This window comes from Notamacropus eugenii, chromosome 4 (genome assembly GCF_028372415.1).
Source record: "Notamacropus eugenii isolate mMacEug1 chromosome 4, mMacEug1.pri_v2, whole genome shotgun sequence".
Classification (NCBI taxonomy): domain Eukaryota; kingdom Metazoa; phylum Chordata; class Mammalia; order Diprotodontia; family Macropodidae; genus Notamacropus; species Notamacropus eugenii.
Genome location: NC_092875.1, coordinates 470,830,433 through 470,851,661, shown reverse-complemented (window position 1 = coordinate 470,851,661; position 21,229 = coordinate 470,830,433). Strand labels below are relative to the sequence as shown.

Genomic DNA, 21,229 nt, shown 5'->3' with positions numbered 1-21,229 from the left:
CTTTAAAGCTTATAAAGGGCTTTACATATATTATCTCATTTGATCTGCAAACAGCCCTGCTAAGTAGGTGCCGTCATTATTCTCAATTTTAAATGAGGAGAGACTCAAGAGCATGATAATGGTACTTTCATAGTGCTTTAAGATTTGAAAAATTCAACATTACACATTATGCCATTTGTATGGTGGGCACAATATATTAATATGAGGAATTACACAGAAGAAAGGGCATAAAGAATTGTCACTTGAGAAATATATAACCGGAAAGAGACAGTTACACAGTGAGAGTGAGAGATAATCAATGGACAACCCACATGACTCGCTGGTATCCATTGTCAAGAGAGCCCATGAAGCCAAAGAGTCAAGGATGAGTGAAGATGCAGGGCAGCTGTGACACAGAGAGTGAAGAAATTAGGAAGCTCATAAGAGACAACCTCATTTTTTAAAAGTAAATCAGGAGGCAAAATCAGATTTGGACAGGGAAGAAGATTAAAACAGCCACCGGAAATGTGCAAGAAAACGTCAATCAGGGAAGATGGAAGAGACTGCCCTGCAGCTGGGATGGTCCAGTTGCGATGGAAGCTCATTAGTCAGTAGTGGACCCAGATGCCAAGGCTGCATGACTACTTACAATGGCTTTCAGCAGAGCCAGGGTAAGCATGGAAATAAAAAAGGGATATGTTTGGTGATGAGTCGGGGTTGAAGATGAGCAGAGTATGAACACAAAGGTAGAACCAGGGAGTCAGGCTTGTGAAATGAGGGCAAAGGACTGAGAGATGGCAGGGATGATGGTGGCAGTGAGAATGAAAAGAAGAGATGCAAAAGAGATTATGAAGACCACATGGACAAGGCCTAGTGGTCTCCTGGATACATATGAACAAGGAAAGAGGAGAAGTCAAAGTTGACTCAAGATTCAAGTTGGGTTGATGGAGGAAAAAGTGGTGACCTTAGCCAGAATAGGGATTCAAAGTTCACTCTGAGGTTTCAAGCTTGGGTGGCAGAAGGGGAGGGGGTAACCAAAGGAGGGTTATTGAAAAACAGGGCTGGTTTATGGGGAAGAGAATGAATGCATTTTTGGTCATGTTGAGATGTCAGTGGGAGACAGTTTGGGGATACAGTAAGGGAAGAGCTCTGAGGAGAGATCAAGAGTAGGTATTGCTAGAGACATCAATAGTAATATCTAAATAAAGGTACTAATTGAAGCCATGGGAATAGAGAAGAATGACAAAAACAGGAACATGGGGAGGGATGGTCGACTTCAGCGAGTACTAGACAAGAAGATTTGCTCCCAAGATGCAGCTGCTTTAGTCACCTGAGATGCTTCATTTCTCCAGACTTGAATCCCTTATCATACAAAACAAATGTTCGACCAGCCTATCATATGACAATTTAGCAAACTGAAACTGGATTGGAACAGCGTTTTGATGCAGCAAGTAGGCTCTGAGTGAGGTCCCCTAATGACAGGGGTGTCTCTAAAAATAATCAAAGTGATGAATTTCTAAGACCAGCCCCCTGCAGCTGGGAGTCACTTTTAGATGTGACCCCTGGAGCTCCCCTTTTGGGGTAGAACAGTGAGTCTCTACTAGTTGATATTTTCTCTAAAATATGAGGTTCAATTCTGGAAGAAATTCTTGAAGATTTATTCACATCTGGCATCCATGAATGATGCTCTGAGAAGAGGAGATGCGCAGGTATTTCATCCAGAAGAGGGTGCAACCTGGGTACACCTGTACTTGAGCCTTTTGTTTCTTTTTTATTTCTCCTATAAACTCATTTTAACACCAAGCTCCAATCTTTTTGTCTACAGGCAGCCTGACTTCCCTTCTTGTAAGCCTGAGTGACTGACTATTTATTGTCTCCCAATCAAAAGTCATCAGGATTCTATAAGAAACTGAATCCACGTGGACTGTAATCGTCATTCCATTATGGAAGATAAGTGACACAAGCTTTGGGGGGTACAGCAGTGAGAAGGAAGTGGGAAACGAAACCTGTGATTTCAATGCTATAGAAAAGTCCCAGTGAGGAAACTCTGATCAGTACAGATTGGCACCTGCTCTGCAATTTACAGTCTTAGAGAACTGCCTGGACCACTGGAAAGTTGATTGTCTTGTCCAGAGCCCTCCAGTATGGGTCAACAGACAAACTTTGAGATTGTCTTCTTGACTATGAAGCCTTCTGTCTAGTCTCTGTATCACTCTTCCCCTTCCCTTGATGGAGCATTAAAAACCTACCAAAATAAAAGCTTTCAGAAATGAGGGACCACTTTGCTCTGTCTTCCAAACCCTATCAGCATGGTGTGAAAGGTGCAGCTGTGAGGATTTAGCCCCAGCATTCAAATTAAGAAACTTCACCAAGAGTTAACACTTTTCTCCTTTAACACCTTAGTGGGATACGGAGCCACGCTTCAGTTTCTGCAAGCATGGAAGAAATTTTCAGGGCCAAATAATAGGAAGTCATATGAGAAATTCTCAACATAATGTTATCCAAGTCAGAGTTCTCTCTCCCAAATTTTACTTTTAATTAGATGCAACACAGTGTGGTAGAAAGATCAGTGGCCTGGGAGTCAGGAGACCTGCATCTGCATCCTTGCTAATTACCTACTATGTAGCTTTAGGTGCACGCATACCTACACTAACACAGACACACCTATACACATCAATAGTTAACCGCCAATAAAGATTTATCACATATATGCTAAGGACATATCATATGTTCATAGCACAAATATCAAAAAAGTCAGTTCCTGTTTTCAAGCAGCTTATAATCCAATGGGGGAAGAACAACATACAAAAAGAGGCTGGGAAAGTGTGGTACTGTACTCGGCGGCATGGTGGAGAAGTCAGAGAATTGTCAAAATACTGCAGCGAGGTAGAAAATGAGATGTTGGAGCTGAGCTCCTTCCTTAAATGGAGATTTTGGAATTCATCGCCCACCTTGCAGTCAGAGAAGAAGGGAGAAAAGTAGAGTACTGAGCGGCAATGATCCAGGCTGATGAGATCTTTTAGGATGATAACGTTATCCCAGTAATGAACCTCCTAGGCATGGTAGAGGGCAGCTAGTTGGCACAGTGGATAGAATACCAGGCCTGGAGGCAGGAAGATCTCAGTTCAAATCTGGTCTCAGACATTCACCAGCTGTATAATTTAACCCTGTTTGCCTCAATTTCTTCATCTGTAAAATAAGCTGGAGAAAGAAATGGCAAACCACTCCAGTATCTCTGCCAAGAAAACCACAAATGGGGCAATGGAGAGTCGGTCATGTCTGAAACGACTGTACAACAATAACAAAGGCCATAGTAGAAAAGTCACTCAGAGAAGTCCCTAGATTTCTTCCTTCCTTTTCTTCCTGTCTTTTTTCTTTTTCTTCCTTCATTCCTTCCTTCCTTTCTTTCTTGTCTTTCACCAAACCTTAAACCCATTTCATTTTGGAGCTCATATATTGGACCACAATAGGTTCCTGCCCAAGCACCACTTAATGGCTGTATTTTGGGCCCTCCTGGCTCAGAATGAATGTCAGTGGTAACTGTTTCTCTTTTCACCAGAAACCCTGAGGGTCTTTGCCTCTCAGTTTCATTTTTTTCTCTTTTTTTAAATTAAAAGGGCCATCCCTTGACTTGCTTTTTAAAGAGGCCCATTCACTGAATGGGCATTACCTCACTCAAAGTGAATACCTGAACAGGCCTTAGCCTAAAAGGGCCAGGTTCTCCCATTGCATCCTGGGCCATCTCCAATCATCCCGATGACTATCTGGCCACTGGACCCAGATGGCTCTGGAGGAGAAAGTGAAGCTGGTGATCTTCCACAGCCCTCCCTCACTCAAATCAAAGTCAACTGCAAGTCATGTCAGCACCTCCCTAATGTCATGGTCCTCTTCGAAAACAAAGGATAAACACAACTTAAAAATGCACTGAGGCTTTTGGAATATCCTGTCTAAAACAACATAGAAAACTAACCATTAATAATGTGTTTTTGTAAGTTCAGAAGTTGTTGAATTTTCTGAAAGAGGGCCACATTATCATTTTGCATTTAGAAATGTAGCAGAGCTCAAGACTGCACAGGTCCCTTTCTCTGCTTCTCAGTTTAAGTACATTCTGACCATGCTAAAGAGAATCTCTAACTCCTCTCCCAGAGGCACATCAATATAGCACTTTATGGCTTACAAGCACTTTCCTCAGAGCATCTTCAGGAAGTATTATTACCTCCACTTTGCAAAAGAGGATGCTTTAGTTAATTGGGGTGCCCACAGTCCCAGAGCTAGTGAGTAGTCAAGCCAGGACTTGACCCCAGGGTCCTGTAACTCTGAGCTGGGTGCCCTGTGAATAATGCCTGTGCTCTCCTTGGCACCTACTGAATCCCACAAGGTTCTCCCCACTCTGGTCCATCCTTCGCTCAGCTGTCTGGTTGAGAGGTCTGATCATATCAAGCTATCCCCACCACTGAATAAACAATGGCTCCCTATGACTTCCAGTGTGAAAGATAAAAGCTTGCCTGGCATTTATTTCCGGCCCAGTTGACCTATATTTCACGATCTCCAGAAACTAATCATTCTACAAGATGAAATCAGCTGAAATTCTGACCTCCTCAGATCGTTTCCCATTCCAGCTGTAGGTCTTTAACCATGCTCATTCATGGAAGAATTACTCCCTCCCCATGTCTGCTTTTTTTAATGTGTTATTTTTCCCCATGAGACTTTGAGCTCCTTGAGGGCAGGGATGATCTTTTGCCTCCTTTGCACCCCCAACACTTAGTACAGAGCCAGACACATAGTAAGTGCATAATAAGTGTGGATCAATTGATTGAATAAAATTACAGGTTCATGTGACCAATGTAAAAGTAGAGGAAGACTGTAAATGTAACATAGAATAGAAGGGAAATCCAAGTTCAGGTAGCTTTACCTTTGTCTTTAGACTCTCATGTGTCTACCATAGTGCCTTGCAGAAAGTAGATGCCTGATAAATTTTTTTGACTGAATGGAAGTAAACTGTCACTGAAATTGTGTATCTCTGGGAAAGGGTTGCTTAATACTAGGCATTGACAAGTCCTGATGAAACTTCTAGATGTTTTTCTGGATCTATAAATAAACTTTCTCTCGTCTGAGCTTTGAACACTCCTGCTTCACTGGCATACGCCACTGATAATACATTTGATGCTTCCATATAGTGACTTTGTCAGATATTCTAGGTAAGGACAATAAGACAGAAAGGTGAAAAATCCCCCAAAGTGTACACTAGCCCTTTGGGTCACAGGAGGCTCAGACTCTGTAGAACTGAATTGAATATGTATTTGGAAGATAAACACTGCCATCTCATTTATCACATTAATCTCCTTTTAAACCTATTATTACATGGGCTTTGATTTCTTCACTTTCTACTTATTAAAATTGATCTAAACTATTATTTTTTGAATTATGAACTGTCACACTCCTCTCCAGCCCCTAAAACTATCCTTCAACTTCCCCAGGCTGGGTACTATGGAAGCATTCCACAGAATTCTAGGTGGAGGGGGAAGGTATCCTGGAAGTGATTTTGATGTAACCATGGCCTAGAATGACCATGTGGTTCTTACTATCTGTATGACCCTGGGCAATTCCCTTCACTCTCTTTGCCTCAGTTTCTTCATCTACAAAATGAGCAAGAGAAAGACATTTCAAACCACTGCAGTGAAAACCCCACAACTGTTGGACAAATTGAAATGTCTGAAGAACAGAATGACTATTGAGAATTAGCACTGCCACGGTCAGGCCTCAGTTGCCATATTTTGTTGTTGGAAAGGACACAGGACTGAAAGTTTAACAACCTCAATTCTGCTTCCAGTTCTCTTGTTAATTAGTCTTTGATGCTCTCCCTTTTTCTTAGTGGTCCCTGCCTTTTTGGTAACTTCACCCCAAACAGAATATTCTCAAAAGCAGAGAAAAGGAAAGAAGGGGAAACATCAAGGTATGCAAAGAGGCAGAGGATTCTGAAGCTCAAGGCGAACTTTAGAAAGATGTAATGTGAAGGTGCCCTCTAACTCATAGGTCAGATTCCCACAGAGAAGGTTCAAGGTAGTCTCTAAGTCCATGCACACTAAAGTTCATGAGCCCCAATAGGGGCGTTTATCTTTAATACTCACTGAGAGGATACAATAATTCAAAGCAAAAGGAATTTAATGAAATGGCAATAAATAAAAATGAAAGCAATAAAAAGTACTAAAAGAAATAAAAGATTTCCCCTATAGACCTGATCCATATTCTTTCACAAATACACACACCATCATTGGGAAGAGTTGGCATATGGAGAGAAGACATGTAAGAAAGACACATTGATAAGGAATATATGACCAGGGCATGCAAGTGAAAAAGCAACTCATGCCACCACGCTACCGATCTTTGGATATTTTCTTGTGATGCTATGATGCGGCTCCCACTCAGGGTGTTCCCCATTGCGGTCTATCAGACAAGGAGACAGACTACCAGATACTTTTCCAGCAGACACAGAGTCCCAACCGAACACTTTCTACTGCACTAGACATTGCTTCGTCAGATGCACAGTCCACTGGACACATGACTCTGGTGCTTCTGACTTCATCTTCAAACGTTGGCTCCAGCACCATCTATTCCTTATCAGAAGACTAGCTTGAAGCCATGTTCTTTTTAGTTCAAAAGCCAGAGGCTTTTTAATAGCTCTTTTATAAAAACTGCCAGCCTTACCTCAGCCATAGAATAAGCAACAGCTCTGCGGAAAAGCAAACAATCGAACAAAACACACTTCTCTTGACTTTCGGTGTTGGGATTTGTTTGATTGTTTTATGGAGCCGCTGGTCTATTACTTAGCAGAATATTGGTTTAAAAAAAGGGGGGGCCTTTCATGTCCAGCAGAAAATTATTTACACTATGTGCTGAGCCTGTTAAGACACAGGGCAAATGTTGGCTAATGCCTTCAGGCTTAATCTTCCTTTCAACTGAATCTACTTATAAGACTGTATCTCAGTGGGTAACCTCATTCTAACCTATGATAAGCATTCTGTATGTCTATCCATGTAAATCTTTAAAAGCTAGACTATACCATATTATTATCTATAATATTCTATATAATGACTACTCATCTCAAAACTGGGGTGCTAGATGGGGCAGTGGATAGAGCATTGGACCTGGAGTCAGGAAGACCTGAGTTCAAATCCTGCCTCAGACATGAACTGAGCACCACAGTGACTTTGGTGAGAGTTTCTACCCTGAAGATGTTAAAATCAGTTACTGCAAAGGGATGGTCCTCTAACACAAAGGTGCCATTTGCCAGTTCTTTCAGTCTGATAGAAATGTTCCTTGATTAGAAACATGGTTTTATAACCTGTTCTTCTGCCCTTATTCCATCACCAGCTAGTTGGTCTCTGGAATTCCTCCACTTTTTAAAGTGTTCTCATGTTGCTAAGAGGGTCTTTTGTTCAGTTCTCAAAACAGAGGAGGCTTGATGAAAGCTCCCTAAGGAAGCTAATTTTCCTCCTCATGCATTCCATCCAGATACAAGAGGAGTATTCTTGGATTTTTTTTCCAAAACGCACAGGCACATAAACTCTGAATGTCATCAATGAAACACCTAAAATACTGGTCCTTTAGAATAAGGGAATTTGTTTGTTTTTCTGTTATTTCATCAGCCAGCCTCCCCCTCACCTAATATGTTTATTACTTCCAGGGGTATGTCAAGCCCAATGGGAGTGCAGTAACTCATTTAGTTCACTAAGGTTCTGTTCAGTGTCCTAGGGAAGTCATTATTTGCCAGGTAATAAGTACCCCACAAGAGTCAGTGGCAGAAAAAGGAAGGTAGCTAAAAGTATTTAGCTTAAAGTGATCTTTACACTGGATTTATTTGGTTGATTCTGTGTTGAATAACTGCAGGCTGGGTACTGTTTATATCCATTTCACATTTAAATCTGCCAATAGCAGGAGTCGACTTTCTGTATGTCATAGATCCCTTTGGTAGACTGATAAAGCTTATGGACCTTTTCTCAGAACAATGTTTCTAAATGGACAAAATAAAATACATGGAATTGCAAAGAAATCTAACGGCCTTTTTTACAATGCACAATATACAGGTTTTCAGATGAAAGGACTTGCCTGTCCTTTCCCAGTCCTCCTTGCATCTCTTGGGTAGCAGATACAACTGTCAGTACTGTCATCTCAGTAATGCTGTGTTGTTGCTAGGCTGCACTCCTCTAAGCTTCTCTGATTCCCCAGTAACATCAGCAATCTCTTCTTTATGGAAGATTACCTCAGCCCTAGAATTCCCACCTTCAAAGGACTCTGCTCCTCGGGCCCCTCCCTCTCAGAATCTCCATTTAAAGAGGGTGCTCAAGTTAGCTATGTCTTCATTCTCCACCGTCTTACCTCCTCTGCCAGCTTTTCGTTTCCCCTTTTATGTGCTGTCTTCTCTTTTAGAATATAAACTCTTTGAAAGCAAGGACTATCTTTTTGTTTACCCAGGATTTGTATTCCAAATGTATTTGTATTCCAAATCCCAGTATAGTGCTGGGAACATAAGAAGTGCTTAACAAATGCTTCTTGACTGACTGACTAACTAAATGAAATGAGGATATAATTTTTCTCATTGAAGGTCATGGATCCCCTGAAATCTATCCAAAAACTCCTTTTGGGTCTGTGGATCCCAGGTTAAGAACCCCCAGTCTATAGAGCATCATCTCATGATGATGTTCAATCATTTTTTCAGTCGTGTCTGACTCTTTGTAACCCCATTTGTGGTTTTCTTAGCAAAGATACTGGAGTGGTTTGCCATTTCCTTCTCCAGATCATTTACAAATGAAGAGAAACTGAGGCAAACAGGATTAGGTGTCTTGCCTACTATGTATCTGAGGCTGGACTTGAACTCACAAAGACAAGTCTGACGCCAGGCCGGGCACTCTATCCACTACATGCTGCCCGTGCCCACTCATAAAAATGGTGAATATGAAGAATTTGAAGAAACATAGGAAGACTTCTTATATTAACTGATGCAAAGAAAAGGAAATAGAAGGAAAACAATATGTACAATACTAGTTTAATGTGCAACAACAGCTTAGATGCAGCAAAGGACAATAAATAAATGAGCTTTGTAAGTATAATGCTTGAGTTGAGCCTGGGAGAAGAGCCAAGGAGAGCATCTCCCTTCCTTGTAGGGAGATTTGGGGATTTGTGGGTACAGAATGTTACGTGTCAGTCAACTAACATTTATTAAGAAATTCCTACTGCCAGGCGCTGTGCCTGGTTTAAGTCTATCTTCTTCACTCATCTCTCCCCTTTCTCTTCTCCTGCTTCCCTACTCCTTGGGTTTTACGTCTCTCTTTTGGACTCTAAGCTTTCATCCTCATCAGTGGTACCCACCTTGGCACTGTGGCTCCCTTCACTGATCACACTAAGAAGGCTGCTGATTCCTGGCACCCAGAACCTGCCCACACTGGCATAAAAGAAAGGACGCTGGCCCTGGCGTCACAAGATTTGGGTGGGAGTCATAGCTCTAACCAGCTCATTTATAGAATGGCAGCAATAATGCTTTTCTTCTAGAACAGTTGTGAGGTTTTTAATTTGCAAAGTTCCAAGTGTCACACAAAGGTAAGCTAGCAAGCCATCAGCAGCACACATTTATGTCCACCTGATATGTGCAAGGCACCATGCTACTTACTCTCCATGGGAGACAGAATCATGGACAAGCCTAGTCTGGGCCTTCAAAGAGTTCATCATGAATTTAGGGAGACAGAGCATGGCTATGAAGTGATAACTGACAATAATAATAACTAACAAAAAAATCAGTGTTTCTTGGGCTAGGTGTCAAATGAAAGGTACAAGTAAATGGTGTTAAAGAAATTCAAACAAATGAGATTCTTCTGGACTGGCCAAGTTGGGGAAGCCTTGTCAGTGGAGGCAATGGATGATCTGAGTCTTGAAGGGCAGGTACAAGTACAGAGAAGTTGGGAGAACATTCCTAGCAAGGGAAATGACATGAGCAAGAACAGGGATGGGAAGGGTAATGGTGTTTTAGGGGCTGGAATGAAGATCAGTTCGGACGGAGCAGAAGCTTCCTGGTAGGAAGCAGTAAGAGATTTAAGGAGAAAAAAAGAGACCAGATTGTGGAGGGTCTGGATTATGAAGAACTAACTGGGTTCTAGCGCCTTCATTCTCACTTGAGCCCTTCCAAATAGGGAATGTTTTATTCTTTGTATTTAGGTCCCTAATGCCTAATACAGTGCCTAGTACATAGAAGGCATTTCAACAAATATTTATTAATTGATCATCAAATTAGTAATTAAGTTTCTTGAGGGCAGATTGTTTTGTCTTTGTCTTTGGGACATCCTTGTCCAGTGTAGTGCTGACACATAGTAGGCATTTCATAGACAGTTTTTGAATTGAGTATTACCGCCTTAAACAAAAGCAGTGACCATAGATCAAGGGACCTTAGAGGCCATTTAGTCCAACCCCCTCATATTACAATGGGGAAAGTGGAGTCAGAGAAGATTCCGAGAACCTGCCCAAGGTCACTAGGGTAATATGTCAGAGGCAGGCTAGGAACCCAGGTCCTCTGACTTTGCAGCCTGTGTTCTTTCTAGCATGTTGTTATTCAATTTTTCAGTCATATCCACATATTCCTGGCAAAGACACATTTCCTTTTCCAATATGGACAAGATGAGGAACCCAGGAAAAAGGGGTTAAGTGAGTTGCCCAGAGTCACAGGGCTAGTAAATGTCTAAGGCCAGATCTGAACTCAGATCTTCCTGACTCCAGGAATGGTGTCTATCCACTGCACCATCTAGGTGCTCTGACTTCCCACTATACTATAGTTACTTTTGTTCCCCCCACCTCCTTAGGCCTCTTCCAGCTATAAGATCCATGACTTTATTCCATAGTTAGTTGTTGATGCTAAATAAAATGTTTTTGACTACTGTAATCATTCACAAATGAATACATGCCTTTAAGGCATTCTATGAAAGCCCATGTGCACTGATTAAGCCTCTAAGTCCCACAGGCTCTAGGGAGCTGTCCCTGATGTGGCCAAACAATTTAAGCAGGAACACAGCTATACTTTTCAAGTTGCACAACTGTGAAGAATTCCTAAATCACTATGCATAAGCTTCAGATCCCATAGTGGAAACAGGAACTTTAGGAAGGTGGGTACTTATGGCCACCAAGAAAAAAATGACAAGTGTGCCAGTATTCTCAATTTAGGGAGCTGAGAATATAATACTGTACTTAGAGGTCAAAGTCCATGGGGATAGAAATTGCAAAAGGAGCCCTGAACCAGGAGACCTGGGTTTGAGGTGGCATGATTCTGCAGCTTGCTGCCGCTAGGTCCCTTAAGAATCTGCGTACACATCTCACTCCGATCCTCATTTCCTTTTTCTAGAAAGGATCAGCCTTCACCGTTTTTTACATCATGGACCCCTTTGGAAATCTGCTAAAGCCTATGAACTCCCCAGAATAATGATTTTTAGAGGCATAAAAAAACTGCATCATAACACAAAGAAAATTATTTTGTAATAAGGAAGAGAGGAGAAGGGGAGGAAAGGAGAAGGACCCTTTTACATTCTTAAAAATGATTTAGGACCCCTCCCTGCAACGAGTCTTTGTGTATTACGTCTAATATTTACTGTACTTGAAATTAAAATATCTTAGTATGATTATAATTTTTTTACCTCAAGAATATCCTAAAAGAATCTAGAGGACCCCCAGGATCCCCAGACTTCACTTTGAGAACAAGTGATCTAGTCTGTCTTTCTCATCTCCCACCCAAAGAAACTCAGTCCAAGAGAGAGACATAAACTTGCCCAGGGCAACACAACGATTCCAAGACAGAGCTATGACTAGAGCCTGTGATTCAGACTTTCCATCCTCCTGCTTTTTCCACTGTCTATTACTTGAAACAGGAAGATGCACATAGAGTTAATATAAGATACTGGAGCAGAATCTACTTTGCTCCAGTTGAGGTAAAAAAAAGGCAATGCTGAAAACCGTGATCTCAGAAAACGCAAAAGCAAAAATAGACTTAATTGAAAGAGATGAACAGAGGAACTATATTTTGCTAAGAGGTACCACAGAAAACATTTGTATACTAAATGGCATAGCATTCAGATTCTTAAAGGAAAAGTTAAATGCCTATAGTAGTGGGGGACCCCAATTTACCCCTCTCAGATGTAGACAAGTCTAACTGTAAAATAAATAAGATCATCATTTAGGAGGGGAATAGAACTTCAGAAAAGTTAAACATAATAGGCGTCTGTAGAAAACTGAACGGAAACAGAAAGGTGTACACCTATTTCTTCAATTGTGTATAGCACCTTCACAAAAACTAAGCATATATTAGGACATAAAAATCTCACAAACAAATGCAGAAAAGCAGAATATTAATTGGATCTTCTGACTACAATGCAATAAAAATTACAGTTAGTAAGCATGGGTGAAAAATTAATTGGAAACTATATAAACTAATGCTAAAGAATCCAAGTGAATCCAAGAATGAATCATAGAAATAATCGATAATCTCATTAAAAATAATGACAACAATGATGCAACATATGAATGGGATTCAGCCAAGTCAGTATTCAAGAAAAAATTTATATCTCCAACTGCTTATATTTACGTTTTTTAAAAAATTAAAAAATAGATGAACTATTTGTTAATTTGATTTTTAATTTTTTAATTTTCAATTATAAATTCTCTCCCTCTCTTCCACCTCTCCTCTATCCATTGAGAAGGCAAGAAATACTCATTATACAAATGAAGTCATGCAAAACATTTCTGAAATAGCTATGTTCAGAAGGAAAGAAAGAAGGGAGGGAGGGAGGGACAGAGGGACAGAGGGAGGAAGGAAAGAAGAAATAAAGGACAGAAAGAAGGAAGGAATAAAAAACAGAAGGAAGGAAGGGAAGGAGAGAGGGAGGAAGGAAGGAAGGGAAGGAAGGAAGGAAGGAAGGAAGGGAAGGAAGGAAGAAAGGAAGAAAGGAAGGAAGGAAGGAAAGAAGGAAGGAAGGAAGGAAGGAAGGAAGGAAGGAAGGAAGGAAGGAAGGAAGGAAGGAAGGAAGGAAGGAAAGGAAGGAAGGAAGGAAGGAAAAAAAGAATAGAAATGCTTCGGTCTGCACTCTGAATCCATCAGTTTTCTATCTGAAAATTGATAGCATTTTACATTATGAGTCCTTTGGTGTTGTGGTAAATTACTGTATTGATTAGAGTTACTAAGCCTTTCACATCTGATTATCTTTAGAATATTGCTATTACTAGGTAGATGGTTCTCCTTGTTCTGTTCACGTCACTTTGCATCAGTTCATATAATTCTTGCCAGATTTTTCTGAAACCATTCCCTTCATAATTTCTTATAGCACAATAGTTTTCCATCACATTCATATATCATAACTTGTTCACTCACTTCCAACTGATGGGCATCCCCTCAGTTTCCAATTCTTTGCCACCATGCAAAGAGTTGCTATAAATATTTTTGTAAATATGGATCCTTTTCCTTTTTCTTTGGTCTCCTTGGTAGTGGAATGATATTGTTGGATCAAGGGGTGGCCAAAATTTTATAGCCCTTCGAACATAGTTTCAAATTGCTCTTCAGAATGGTTGGACTAATTCACAGCTCCAACAACAGTGCATTAGGGTACCTATTTAGGCTACTTTGATTGAGAACAAGAAAAATACCCAAATTACCAGTATAAAAATGAAAAAAGGTGAATTTGTAACTAATGAATAGGAAATAACAGCAATTATTAGGAGGTGTTTCACTCAACTACATACCAATAAATCTAAATTTAAAATTAAATTTAAATAAAATATATAAATGCTTATAAAAGAGAGAAATTTTTAAAGATAAAATATAAAAAAGAGAAAGCACACCAGTGAATTGGACAAGCAACTAAAAAACTAAAAAAAGAAAAAAAAATTAAAAGCCCAAATTAAATACCAAAATAAAGGTTTTGAAAATCAAAGGAGAGATTAGCAAAACATAAAGTAAAAAACTCCATCAAGTGACTAAATAAAAGCAGAAGTTGGTTTTGGAGGAAAGAAATAAATACTGGTTAATATGATTTTAAAAAAGAAAAAAGTCAAATTACCAGTATCAAAAATTAAAAGGGTAAATTGAAAACCAATGAAGAGGGGAGGAAAATAATCATTAGGAGTTATGTTGCCCAACTACATGCCAATAAAACTGATAATCTACAAAATTTTGAATATATTCATATATAAAAATATATAACATATATATACTTATATAAATATAAACTGCCCAAAGAAAAAAATCAAACAAGTCATAAATTACCTGCCAACTGGAGGAAAACAATAGGACAAAATGCATTTATAAACAAATCTTACCAAACCTTCAAAGAACAGTCAATTGCAATATTATGCAAACTGTTTGAAGAAAGATATAAAGGAAATTTACCAAATCCCTTCTATTACATAAACATGATCTTGATTCCTGTACCATGGAGAACCAAAACAGAGGGGGGAAAAAACTATACGCTGATTTCCCTGATGAATATTGATGCATAAATTTTAAGTAAAATAATAGCAAGGAGATTACAGCACTATATCACAAAGACCATATGCCATGACCGGGCTGGATTTATACTGAAATTCAGAACTGGTTAAATATTAGGAAAACAATAAACATAACTGACCATGACAATAGCAAAAATCACATGATTATTTCAATAGGTACAGGGAAAACTTTTGAGAAAATACAAACACATTCATGTTAAAACACTAGAAAGTTCAAGAATATATGGAGCTTTCCTTAAATGGTAGGTACCATCTATCTTAAAGCCAGAACAAGCATTATCTATAAGGGGGATAAGCTACAAGTCTTTCCACTAAGATCAGGAGTGAAGCAAGGATGTTCATTACCACCATTACTATTTAATATCGTACTGGAAGTGCTAGGTACAGCAATAAGACTAGAAAAAGGAACTGAAGGAATAAGCATATGCCATGAGGAAACAAAATCATCAATCATTCTTTATATATGATATGATAGTATATTTAGATATCCCTAGATAGTTCACTATAAAAATTAATTGAAACAATCAATGTCTTCAACAGGCAGGACATAAAGTAAATCTACACAAATCATCAGCATTTTTTTATATTACCAACAAAATCTGACAGGAAGAGATAGAAAGAGAAATTTCATTTAAAATAACTGTGGGAGTCTAAATGCTAAGACACACAGGAACTATATGAAAACAATTACAAAATACCTTTCACACAAATAAAGGTCTAATAATTGGAGAAGTGTTTATTGTTTGTGGGTAGATGGACTCAATATAATAAAATTAAAAAACACCAAATTAATTCACTTATTCAATGTAATACTAATCAAACTACTAAAGAATTACTTCATCAAGTTGGAAAAAATAACAACAATTTATCTGGAGAACAAAAGGCCAAGAATATAAAAGGAATCAATGGAAAAAGCAAAAAGGGAAGGAAGGGAGCCTAGCAATACTAGAACTCAAACTATATCACAAAGCTGCAATCATCAAAATAGTTAGGTATTGGGTAAGAAATGGAGAGGCTGATCAGTAGAACAGAGTCAGGTATATAATATACAGAAGTAAATGAACACAGCAGCCTGGGAATGGATAAACCCAATGATCCCAGCTATTGGGGCAACATGAGTAAAACTGTTAGAAATACTGAAGAGTAGTCTGGCAGACACTATATATAAACCAGTATCTCACAGTGTATACCAAGGTAAGTTTTAAAATGAGCACATTATTTAGACATGAAAGGAGATATCATAAGCAAATTAGTATAACAAGGAAGAAAGTATATGTTGCATCAATGGGCAGAGGAAGAATTCATGACCAAATAAGAAATACAGAGGTTCACCGGAAGCAAAATGGATCTTTTTGATTATATAAAATTTAATAGTTTTTGCACAAAAGAAATCAATGCAGCTAAAATTAGAAGAAAAGCAAGAAAGTGGGGGGAAATCTTTGCAGCAAGTTTCTTTGATAAAGGTCTCATTTCTAAATATATAGTGAACTACTTTAAATATACAAGACTAAAAGCCATTCCCCAACTGATAAATAATCAAAGGATATGAATAGGGAGTTTTCAGAAAAATAGCAAACCTATATAAATAGGCATAAAAATGTTATAATAAAAGAAATACAAATTAAAACTACTCTGAAATACCACTGCACAGTCAGCAGGTTGGCTACGATGACAGAAAAGGAAAAAGACAAATGCTAAAAAGGGATGAGGGAAACCAAGTGCACTGATGCACTGTCAGTGGAACTGTGAACTAATCCAAACATTCTGGAGAGCAATTTGGAATTATGTCCAAAAGCTTATTAAACTGTGTATACCCTTTGACCCAGTAATATCCCAAAGAGATCAATGAAGGAGGAAAAGGACCATAAATACAAAACTATTTATAGCAGCTCTTTTTGTAGTGGTAAAGAATTGGGAACTAAGGAGATACCCATCAATTGAAGAAGGGCTGAACAAGTTATAGCACATTAATGTAAAGAAATACTATTGTGCTATAAGAAATGATGAAGAAAGTGGTTTCAGAAAACCTGGGAAGAACTCCATGAACTGATGCAAAGTAAAATAGGAAGAACCAGAACAATCTACATGATGACCAGCATGAACAGAATCTTGTAAAGGGAATAATAATAATAGTATAAAGAAAAAACTTTGAAAGAATTAGGAACTCTAATCAACACAATGAACCACCACAATTCCAAAGAACTCATGAGGAAGCATGCTATCCACCTCCAGAGAGAAAACCGACAGAATCAGTGTGTAGATCGAAGTATGTGTGTGTGTATGTGTGTATGTATATATATATATATATATACACATATATATACACATGTGAGTGTATGTATGTGGGTATATACATATATATAGCCATGATTAATGTGAACATTTATTTTGCATGATCATACATATTTGTTACATTTTTTATTTTTCTTCCCTCTTCATTTGATAGAAGAGGGAGTAGAGGGAGGGAGATAATTTGGAACTGAAAAAAAAGTCTGTGCTTTTAAAAAAAGTAATTTTTTTTTTTTAAATAGCACTATGAAATAAGGAAATTGGACTAGATGATCACTAAGATCCTTTCCAGCTCTAGATGCAGGATCTCTTTAACAAGTAAACAAGATGCTACATTTTAAGCTGTGCTTACTTGAGAAGGTTCAGGAAATATTTTAGATTTAGTGAAGCCCCAGGAGACCTCTTTATTTTTTCATTATCAAACTGATCAACTGCCACCATCACAAGTTACCATTAACTAAGTTATTCCCAGATAAATAAATACAGTATACTAGATTCAATGTATTAAATCGTACTGAGATTGAACTGAGATTGTCGTGTCTTTTTTCCCTCTCTGCAGAGAGGTAGCATGGCATAGTGGATGGAGCACTGACCTTGGAGTCAGAAAGACCTTGGGTTCCGATCCTACCTTGGACACACACTAGTTTAACCTCTTTGTGCTTCAAGCCACATTCTAAGATTTATAGATCGCAAGTAAGTTGGTGGTGGAGGGATTTTCTAATCTGGCAACTGACAAGTTTTCTCACTTCATAGCATGAAAACAACATATTAAGCTTTTGTGATCACACCAAGCAGCACCCTTTATCTTTTCCTAATTCTTCATTAATTCAGTGATCATGAAATACATTCTGCTGCTTGCTGCCTACTTTTTCCTGTGACAGGCTGGTTAAAAAAGGAATGACTTTTCCATCAGCACTAACTCAAAAGAGATCATGATTCTTTTTCTGGTTAGAAATTTAAGAACCCTGTTCTTAAATAAGACCCTTTATCTTGGGCCCTCAATATATTTAGGCAAAAATACTACCAGTGTTAACTGAATATTGCATCCGTTTTAACCCAGATCCCTAGCCTGAAAACATTTCAATAGACCTAAAGACAATCTGATTTTGATGTGAAAGAACTGCAATAAAATCAATAATTCCACAGTTCTGGTCCAGACTTTCTTCAGTCTGACTCTTTTATCAGATACATTGTGACATGATGCCAATAAATGTATAAAGACTGAAATTTTTTCAGGTTGATTAATATGTTCAATCATTTAATCAGCAAACATTTACTAAGGCCACTGCCCTTACAGAACTTACAGTCTAGTAGGTGGATCCAATATAAATGACAAATAAATATTACATAAGTGCACTAGGTATCACAGTAGATAGAGCACTGGCCTTAGAGTCAGAAGACCTGAGCTCAACTTTGCCCTCAGCAGATACATACTAGCTGTGTGACCCTAGGTGTCACTTAACCTGTCTTTGCCTAGAAAAAGGCCCTTAAGATACTGCCTGACACATGTTGTTGAGTTCCTGAGTTGTTCCAGTAGCATCTGATTCTTTGTGACCCCATCTGGGTTTCCTTGGCAAAGACACTGGAGTGGTTTGCCATTTCCTTCTCCAACTCATTTTACAGATGAGGAAACTGAGGCAAACAGGGTTGTGATTTTGCCTGGAGCATACTAGATGTTTAATAAATGCTCATTTTCTTCCTCCCCTATTTCTAAGATGGAATTTTACCCTAAGTGAATTCTTCCTCCCTTTTTGATGAATAGAAAATCTATAAAATTAAATGGACGAGGCTCACATATAGCAGAACTGCTGACACGGTCTCCTCAGATTGTGCAGTTCTAGAAAACTGGTAATACAGTTATTTTGTTCTCTCAGTTACACTATTTACTGAAAGTGTTTTGATTAACTGACCCCAGGAAAGACAACATCAACCTAAAGTCTTTCCTTTTTCTTCACAGTCTCCATAGATTTGTTAAATAATTTCAGGGCTCCTACTACTTCCTGCAAAAAAAAAAAAAAACAACCTATAAAATCTTCAAAATATCTGCGAAGTCTTGACATAAGTGTTACAAATATCGCCTGAGCAAGCATGTACACTCCAGCATACACACACACACACACACACACACACACACATTTTGTATAGAGTGGGTACTCCAGTGAAACAAGAATTCCAAGTGGCAACTCTGGCAACTCAGGCCTACTCATTCATTCAGTCATCAGTTCCTTCTTAAGACTGCCAACATGGAGAGGTAAATTAATATCAGACTTCGCAGGCTCGAAAACAACCTGCAACTGGAAACTGGAACGACCGAACTGCTAAGGCTGAGGCTTTACTGAGGAGATCTGGAAAGATTAAGGCAACTATCTTTGTATTTACAAAGGTTAAGTAAAGTATTACGATTTCCTGTCCTGGCCTCAGCCCTCCAAACCCGAAGACGACTGCAACTTTCCCCTACTGCCGGGAGCAGTCAATCAGAGAGCAGAGCCCTGGATCCCGGAACACCGAAAATCCATGAGCTCTGATCCACAAGCCCGATTCAGCCCCCTCCTGCAGCCTTGCTCCAAAAGGCAATCCATCCACTTCTCCTCCTATCCACTGCAGACTGTTATTACAGTAAACGTCGTCAATTAGGAGGAGACCCTTTTCTCAGTCCCGACCACTCCTCCCTCCCAAACCCTCCACCCTGCACAACTGTGAAATCAATAGGTTTCTTCTGTTTGCCCAGTAAATAACGCCCTAGGTCCCTGGGATGGGGGAGAAGAGATACGGGCCTCTAAGGTGTGTGTGTGTGTGTGTGTGTGTGTGTGTGTGTGTGTGTGTGTGTGTGTGTGTGCACGCGCGCGTCTGTGTCTGTGTATGTGGGGTGTGTGTGTGTGTCTGTGTGTGTATGTGTGTGTGTGGTGTGTGTGTGTGTGTGTGTGTGTGTGCACGCGCGCGTCTGTGTCTGTGTATGTGGGGTGTGTGTGTGTCTGTGTGTCTGTGTGTGTCTGTGTGTGTATGTGTGTGTGTGTGTGTGGTGTGTGTGTGTGTGTGTGTGTGTGTGTGTGTGTGTGTGTGTGTGTGTGGTGCAGTGGGAAGCCGAGGAAGGCACCCGGGAGGCTGTGACGGAGGCTGGCAACAGGGTCTCAAGCAGCAGAGGTTGTCAGAAGCAGCTTTTTCCCTAGAAAAAGAAAGCAGCTACGCAGCGAGAGAGGGTGAGGAGGAGGAGAAGACAGACAGACAGACACACACACACACACACACACACACACACACACACACACACACACACAGCTAAAGAGCGGTACCGGAGGCAGGGTGCGAGCAGGGAGAAGAAAGAGGGATGTGAGTGTGGGAAAAGTGAGGCGCAACAGGAGAAAGTCAAGTTAGCCAGAAGGCAGACTGGCGGGGAGGGAGGGCACCGTCCGCTGGCATCGGAGCAGGTAGCTTTGATAGGAAAGGAGCCTCTGAGGTTCTCCCGAGGCTGGGCATGGGGCAAGCCCCAAGACCACCTGGTCCCCCCTTCCCAGGGAGGCGATCAAGGAAGCCCTCAAGAATGAGCCCCCGTGGAGATGGCAGAGCCCCCTCCTCTCCTCCGGGAGTGGGCCCGCTGCAGCCCTGGCATTTCTCTGGGGGGGTCCGGCTTCCCCCTCTACTTAGAAGAGCCTGACTTGGAGTGACATGCCCTGGAGATTCGGTTCTGCCAACACGACTCGGTGATCCAGGCCCCCGCCCCCGGCTCCAGCTGCGCCCCCGGGGCTCACCTCTTTGCGGCTGTGCCGCCGACCCTCGCGAGCGCCCGGCTCATGCATCCCGGCGGAGGCAGGAGAGCCCAGTGCCGATCGCAGCGCGGGTGAGGAGATCCCTTCCCCCGGGAGGGTCCTGGGCTGAGGACTGCTCTGGCTCCCCGGAGCAGCTCGGCCGCAGCTTGACGCGGCTGCGGTCTCCGCTCCGCCCGCGCGGGACCTGGACCCGCACCCCCGCATCCTGGCTGCGGCCAAGGCTCTAGGACGCACCCGCACGTGCCAGGGGCTGGATTTCTCCGGGGGCTTGTCCCCGGGCGCTAAAGCTTCCCCAGCCCTCCTCCGACACGTCCCCAGGCTGCCCGATGGCAGGGTCCTAGCGCCCCACCGCGCGCCTAAGCGCTGACTTAGCGTGGATTTAGCCGCTAATCACTGAATCTAGGGTTGGGGAGCGAGAAACCTCGTCCAGACCCCGTTCCTCGTTTTCCACCAAGGTGATGTGGCTTGGCAGCACTCACAGAAGTACCAGGTTTTAGCAATGCATTCTGTTCTTGGGCTCTTCTTTCTCCGACCCTCTGAAGACGAAAGAGTTCAGGACTTGTCTTATAGAGCAGTTAAAATCCTTTCTTTGTGACTCAGTATCCCACAGTGTGGCTCAGACTTGTTTGTATAGAATATAATCTCATAAGGGCTAGGATAGTTTCATT

The 21,229-nt window shown here is 40.7% G+C and overlaps 1 protein-coding gene across 1 annotated transcript in view; it reads right to left on the bottom strand.

The window, feature by feature from the left end:
- PDE8B (phosphodiesterase 8B) overlaps nucleotides 1–20,817 on the bottom strand; it is a 331,778-nt gene extending 310,961 nt beyond the window's left edge. Inside the window, exon 1 of the mRNA XM_072606396.1 lies at nucleotides 20,544–20,817. Within this exon, the coding sequence (XP_072462497.1) occupies nucleotides 20,544–20,765 (222 nt within the window). The 5' untranslated portion in view covers nucleotides 20,766–20,817. The remainder of the gene's footprint in view (nucleotides 1–20,543) is intronic.
- Nucleotides 20,818–21,229: the final 412 nt, after the last annotated feature.